This window comes from Kryptolebias marmoratus, linkage group LG2 (genome assembly GCF_001649575.2).
Source record: "Kryptolebias marmoratus isolate JLee-2015 linkage group LG2, ASM164957v2, whole genome shotgun sequence".
In the NCBI taxonomy this organism is placed as follows: domain Eukaryota; kingdom Metazoa; phylum Chordata; class Actinopteri; order Cyprinodontiformes; family Rivulidae; genus Kryptolebias; species Kryptolebias marmoratus.
In genome coordinates this window covers 4,892,923-4,899,964 of record NC_051431.1, presented here as the reverse complement: position 1 = coordinate 4,899,964, position 7,042 = coordinate 4,892,923, and the positions used below count along the sequence as shown (strand labels likewise).

Here is a 7,042-nt window from a genome sequence, read left to right as displayed (position 1 = left end):
CTCTTACGTCATAAAAAAACAAGGAAGTACAGAAACCAAACAAAACGGCACCAGCGTTCATTGATAGATTTGACCTCTGTTTGCACTATAAGAGAAGAGTTAAGGTAAATAAAAACAAATGCTAAAAGGAGAAAGTTTTATTTTTTAAAATGAGCCAAAGGGTGTATTTATTTTTCTGTGGTCTCTCTCTTTGTTTCTGAAGAAGCTGAATGGAGAGGTACTCCCACCTGAGAGTCATTGGGGAAGGGTCTTTTGGTCGGGCTTTGTTAGTACAATGTAAAAACACTCAGGAAAACTATGTGCTCAAGGAAATTCAGCTACCAAAGGTACGTAAAAACAAAAATAGTTACACAGCCTGCATAATGAAGTTTGTCTTCACCTTTGTTGTGAAAATATATTTAAAAAACAACCTCCGTGTTGTTTTCAACACTGCATATAAAGAAACTAAATCAAACTCATGTGCTCTGTTACTAACCCACCTAATTACAGCCCACACACACTAAGGCAGTTTGTTTTGCTTAACTGCAAATACATTAATGTTCCCATTTACATTTTTATAGAACCAGTTCAAATTGGACATGTCAAGAAGAGAAGCTGTCCTGCTGTCCAAAATGAAACATCCTAACATTGTGGCCTTCAGGGAGGCGTTCGAAGGTAATCTCACACACCTTTAAAACCTATTACATGATCTTTTAGGAGATACAGTTGTGATTGTTTGAACTGTTGAATAGGAAATGTGATTGTGTTTGTTCAGCGGACGGCCTCCTGTGTATCGTCATGGAGCACTGCAGCGGAGGAGATCTGCTTCGGAGGATTCAGCTCCAGAAAAACACCCAGTTCTGTGTGGAGAATGTAGGTCATGAACACCTGCAGCTGTTTTTATTCTGTCGTCTCCACGGTTTGTTCCTGTAGTCGTCAAACAGTGTCGTTGTGTTGCCAGATCCTGAAGTGGTTTGCTCAGATGTGTGCAGGTGCGCAGCATATCCACAATAAGCGCGTTCTGCACAGAGATTTGAAGTCCAAGGTACAGTAACATGAAGGTATTGTAGTTCATAACTATTAATGGATTTTATCATGAATAAGGATGTCATCATATAAACAATAAAGCAACCTTATTGTGTGACTGCTGATTCAGCATTCACACTATTTTCTTCCTGTTTTTTTTGTATTTTTCCATACTTTTTTATTTTTTTGCTGTTTTAACCATTCATATAATGTCTCTAAACGTTCAGCTCCTTCAGGAGATGGCTGCTATGACTTTTGGTTTTTAGAACTTTTATAGTTGTCAGAATATTGACCTTTACTTACAGAACGTTTCTGTTAAAATACACTGAGATCCTTTCAAAACCTTCAAAAACACTTTTCTCTTTGAGATCTACTTCACCATACTTCTAATACTACTTTGCCAATGCTTTGACTGGTAAAGCTAATCCTGCTTTTGCTAGTATTACTATAGTTATTGCTAATTCTACTACTTCTAATTATACTAATGCTAACACCACTAGTTTAGTTGTTGCTAACCTAACCTTTAACCTAAGCCTTTAGCTACATTTAGCTTTCAGCTCAGTTTCAGCTGTTTCAGCTGTTTCAGCAAAGTCATTCACAACTCAGCGTTTCGAAGTTCTGTTGGAGTTTTGGGCAGAAGATGCATTCGCTCCCTTTAAAATTTCTTCTTACATTTTCTAGTTAGATAAATATTGTTTTCATTATTGTTTCACCAGTAAAATTAATCTTTTTTAAACCAGTTAATGTAGCTGGTCAGGTTTATTTATGAGAGAAAGTCACTAATTTAGTTTCCTTCCTGGCTGAATGATGATGGGATGTAATTAGTAGTGGACTACATCATCTCTCACTTCTACACATCCTTTTTGCCATAGCTGGCTGCTCCTGTGCTCTGCCTCGTATTAAATAGTCTCTTCTCTCTCGTTCCCTCACCCAGAACATTTTCCTGACGGATGACGGTTCCGTGAAGCTCGGGGACTTTGGCTCCGCTTGTGTTCTGAACAGGTGCTGCTGCTGATGGAGGGAATATTCCTCTCTCTAAACCAATTCCTCAGTTGGATCTGTTTTCAATTTGACTCTAAATTTGTCGCAGCTCCAAAGCGTACGCTCAGGCGTATGTCGGGACGCCGTATTATGTGGCGCCAGAAATCTGGGACAACAAGCCGTACAACAACAAAAGGTACGTCACAACGACTGTAGGCTGCTTGTTCCACTTGTTAATCAAACAATACCAGGATGAAATAAACTAATAGAAGAAATAATGTGCTTTTGAAATCTTTTCAGGTGAAGTAAAACACAAGAGGACGGGAAAGAAATTTGTGTTTGAAGTTTGCAGACAAATTTATATGACAGTAATAACTAGCAGTGTGTACAGCTTTAATTACTTCACAAACATTTATAAGAAATCAGCACGATGTATAAAAACAGGCAGGAAATAAAGAGAAGATTAGGAAAAAAAACAATCTAAAAAACTCTGTAGTTTTCAGCTCGAGCTGTAAATAAAGATGACTGGTGCTCAGAACCAAGAGTGTAGTTTTTCTTTTTTTGTTTTATAACTTTCAGTCAGTAATAAAAACAGCGTATATTCTTGGATTTTTCTTTTTGATGTAGAGCATCTGGAAGCATTCAGCTACTTGTCTTACATGCAGGAAACTGCTCATTTATTTTCGACCTCCATCTGAAATGAGCTCCCCCCTCAGAAAAGATTTATTAATTTTTTTTGCACGGTGATGAAAAACTGTTCACTTTTTTTCAGTTTTCCTGAGCCTGATGTGGTTTCAGCTTCAGAATCCTGCAGATCACACATATTGAGTGTTAGTTTTCAACTTTGACCCCAAATTCTGTAAATCATAAATAATTTATTGCAGGACAGAACCCTTCAGGTGTTTACAGTTTCACTTTAAGACCCAGTCATGGTACGAACCAGGTGCTGTGTGTATTAAAGTGTATTATGTGTGTGATTTTATTTGCATTTTATACAGAATCCCATATTAGGAGACGAGCTTGTGCCAGATGAGCCACAGACGTAAACACTACTCCATTTTTTTTTTCTTTTTTTGAGCTTCAAACTGCTTGCTGGAAAACAGAAACTGTCATCCTTCGTGACCAACTGTTCACTCCTGAATGTTATTAAATCCATCAGCTCAGTGCTGATGATGTGACATACGTAGTTTGTATTTCTGGGACTGGGTCAGCACATGATGAATGTCTGGTGTGGATGAATAACTGCTTCTGTCTTTGTGTGTCCTGCAGTGATGTGTGGTCGCTGGGCTGCGTCCTCTACGAGCTCTGCACCCTGCGCCACCCGGTACGCCCCCCTCCCTGCCTCCGCACACTGCGTGCCATGAGTTTAATCTGGGCCTGCTCGCAGTTTACAGTTTACAGTTTACAATCACAACAAAAGTCATCTCAGGGCAATATCGAAAAGAAAAACAAACAAGCTCAAATCAATTATGAATTCAATTCAGGAAGCAAGCTTTGTTGCATTTTCTCTTTAATGTGGTCCCCCATCCTGAGCAGCACGTTGGTGACAGAGGAAGGGAACAACTCCCTTTTAACAGGAAGAAACCTCCAGCAGAACCAGAACCAGAACCAGGCTCAGGATGGGAGGCCATCTGCCTCGACTGGCTGGGGTCTGAGAGGACAGGAAGAGACACAGACAAACACAGAAGGACTGGTCCAGGTGTAGCTTCTATGGGAGGAAAAACAAGGACAAACACAGGTTAACGATAGCAATAATTCCAAATCCAAACATGGAGAGTGGAGACACTAAAGGCAGCAGAGAGAGGAAATGTGGTCAGTTTGTCCTCCAGCAGTCTGAGTATGTAGCTGCAGAACTAAGTCAGGAAGCCCAAGCCAACTCTCACTGTAATATTTATCAAAAAGGAAAGTTTTCAGCCTGATAAAAGTAGACAGACTGTCAGCCTCACAGACAGAAACTGAAAGTTGGTTCTGAAAGAAAGGAGCCCGAGCTGAAAGCTCTGCCTCCTATTCTAAGTTTAAAAACTCTCTTTTCAAACGCAAGAAGTCTGCAGTCTGAGAGCGAAGTGCTCTGTTAGGAAAATATGGAACAAAAAGATCTTTAATGGAAGATGGAGCTTAGTTGTTGAGAGCTTTGAATGTTAGAAGTAAGATTTTTACTGAATTTTACAGAGCGCCAATGGGGAGAAGCTAAAATTGAAGAAATGTGATCTCTCCTCCTGACTCCCATCAGAACTCTGGCAGCAACATTTGGATCAACTGAAGACTTTTTAGAGAGTTTTTCAACATCTAGATAATAAAGAATTACAATAGACCAGCCTAGAAGTGATAAATGCATGGACCAATTTTTCTGCATCATTTTTGGGTCAAAATGCTTCTAATTTTAGTGATATTAGTAAGGAAAAAAAGAGATTTTTATCCTAAATTAAATAAAACGTATTGTTCCAAACACCTGAGGACCTCCATGACTAACTCTGGTGTATGAAGAAGATTCATCCTTATTAACACAAACAAACTGGAATCTATCAGTGTAAAATATTGCAGCTGTCATATTACAGCCCAGCAAGGCGTTGTTATGGATGATGGAGGCCTGGAAGGATCAGTTGAATCAGTGGATTTTCCTTGGCTCAGATGATGCAGTTTGCTTTGTTTTTTCAGGGACCTTCACCCTTCGTTTCCTGTGTTCAGTTCCAGGCGTCCAGCTGGAAGAGCCTGATTCTGAAGGTGTGTCGGGGCGCCTACCCTCCCCTCCCCAACTACCTGCCCTACGAGTTGCATTACTTGATCAAGCAAATGTTCAAGCTGAACCCAAAAGACCGGCCGTCCGTGCGCACGATCCTGACCTCTCACCGGGTTTCCAGACTCCTGCGTTCGCATCTGCCCTCCCGGGTGAAAACACAAGATTTGAGTTGTTCGCTCACTGGATCTTGAAAGGATTTTACTGCTTCACAAACAGCATGATGTGTGTTTTAATTTACTGCACTGCTTTGAATCTTTTACAGAGCACTGAGACAGAGCAGGAGAGGAGGCGTTTAGGTCGATGGAGCAGAGAGGAGGGAAGAAAAGTGGCTCATTTCCTGGGAGAGAAGAGTTTAATGAAAGCATCAACCACAGAAGGTAGAGTCAAGGTCAACAGTGTTCTCAGAACGACTTTGTTTTTAAGAAAATAAACAAAATGATCCCTACTAGGTGTGGATTTACCCAGAAGCTCCTATGAAAGCCCAGAGCCGGAGCCTCGGAAGCAGTGGGGGTGTGAGCCACCAGACGGCGTGCTGCAGATGTTAGCCAGTGCCAGCCTGATTTCATCAGACAGCCTGGCATCAGCCCAGCAGACTGGCTCTGTCCAAGGAAGTATGATAGCAGCAGCATTTTTATTTTCCTGGTATGTATAAAAGAAGGACGTGGGCTGAATCTTCTGTCCCTGTTTTTCCAGGTGTGTCAGATGATCCAGAAGAGCGCAGGCAGAGGAAACGATGGGAGAGGGCTCCTCCTGAGAGGCTCCTGAGTCTGCTGGAAAAAGCTCAGCTCAACAGAGCTTTTAGCACCTTTTTGATACACAGAGGAGGTATTTCGATGTGTTTTTATTTTTATATAAAAGCTGTGGAGCGTATTTAAAGCCTACTTTTCTCCTAAGCACCTTAAAGCACCCTTAATGCTTTTTATTTTCAGATAACAACCCTCTGATGGGGCCCCTCTCTCAGGCGCAGGGTGATGACACAGACGGGCCCGAGCCTGGAGTGGCTGAAGACGAGGACAGACTGCAGCCGCGCTCAGATGATGAGGACACGTAAGACTCACTGCTGCATTTAACATCATATCCACCGTATTTACAGATGGTCCAGAAGACCGCAGGTAGAGGAAACAGTGGGAGCTCCAGTTGGGCGGTTTCTGAGTCCGTGGTCACGCTGTTACCAAAACTCCTCATGAGCCACTGATCTAATTTTAATAAATGTGATCACTAAATGTACATCTACAACTGATTAACCTTTAAAGTAAAATCTACATTAGCCAACACAAAAACGGCTAAAACTCCTTCAGTTTTACAGATATTGAACTGAAATTTGAAGCGTTAGTAGCTGAGAGGCGTTCACAACACGTCCTCTGCTTGTTTTCTGTTTAGCTGTTCATCAGAACCGTTCAGACAACTGAAGATTTAGCAGATTTTTCAGTTTTGCAGAACATTTTTCTTTAACTTAAAAACGCTCTTAGAGTGTTTTCAGTCGTTTGACTGAACGTGAGCAGATGTTTGTTTTCTGCGGTCCCTCCTGCTGCCTCTGACCTCTGACCTCTGTCACATCTGCAGCCGTCAGCAGCGACCTGCCGCTGCTGAAACCCGGGCCTGCAGCGCTGCCCTGTCTCCGAGCGTCTCACAGATAATGTTCTGGCTTCAGATCATCAGTTCCAACATTTCTTCATTCATGTTTTCCTCTCATTCTCATTCCAGTTGATTTTAGTTTCATCTTGCTTTAGGAATGCAGTCCGGAGCCTCTCTTTGTTTCATTTGGATGTGAATATCCTCGACCTGAAGCTGAGAGTCTAAACTTTGAGCGCACTTATCATTCGGCTGTAACATGAACATATTTTTGTTTTGTTGCTAAAATAACAGAAGACATTCCTGATATTTCTGAGCCTTACTGCACGTCATCACCTGGTAAAATAAACACACATCACACTGAATAATAAGGTGCATAAAGAGGAGATTAGGAGGACCTGCTGGGTTCTGAATGTGTGGAATGTGCTGGGGTTTGTACCATTTGTGTATTTGACCTTTTATATGAAAGCCTCGTTAAAATGCAGTGTATTGTGTGTTTTCTCTCTTCTCACAGGGACTTTGAGGAAGAATCTTTTTGTGACTGGATGGATGAGATTGAGAAAATGTTTCTGGAACACTAAAGTCTCATTCCTACGGAGGTTTCCCACTCAAACAGCTGACTTTATTGTTCTTCACGTTTATAAAAAAAAAACACATTTCACAAAAAAATGTATGTTGTACAAAAGACCTTTCGATAACATAAATTATTTGTGTTGACTTCAATAAAACCCTAAAGATTTCAGCTGA

At 41.2% G+C, this 7,042-nt stretch overlaps 1 protein-coding gene across 4 annotated transcripts; it reads left to right on the top strand.

The window, feature by feature from the left end:
* On the top strand, positions 1–7,042 carry nek3 (NIMA related kinase 3). Of its 4 annotated transcripts, none has more exons than XM_017416272.3 (14): positions 1–104; positions 203–326; positions 561–654; positions 755–852; positions 941–1,024; positions 1,940–2,007; positions 2,096–2,182; positions 3,256–3,310; positions 4,672–4,707; positions 4,986–5,100; positions 5,173–5,334; positions 5,417–5,548; positions 5,653–5,770; positions 6,810–7,042. In XM_017416272.3, the coding sequence occupies exons 2-14, from the start codon at positions 210–212 to the stop codon at positions 6,874–6,876; spliced, it is 1,233 nt and encodes a 410-aa protein (XP_017271761.1). In that variant the 5' UTR covers positions 1–104; positions 203–209; the 3' UTR covers positions 6,877–7,042. The 4 variants fall into 4 exon arrangements, with proteins under 4 accessions (XP_017271761.1, XP_017271760.1, XP_024861730.1 ...); XM_017416271.3 differs by having other exon boundaries at positions 4,672–4,872; XM_025005962.2 differs by having other exon boundaries at positions 4,642–4,707.

Excerpts from the sequence above, each read along its gene's own strand:
- nek3 (XM_025005961.2), top strand. The coding sequence starts at position 210 with ATGGAGAGGTACTCCCACCTGAGAGTCATTGGGGAAGGGTCTTTTGGT. Across the intron at positions 1,025-1,939 it reads ACAGAGATTTGAAGTCCAAG|AACATTTTCCTGACGGATGA; the intron begins GTACAGTAACAT and ends TCCCTCACCCAG. Across the intron at positions 4,873-4,985 it reads GTTCGCATCTGCCCTCCCGG|AGCACTGAGACAGAGCAGGA; the intron begins GTGAAAACACAA and ends AATCTTTTACAG.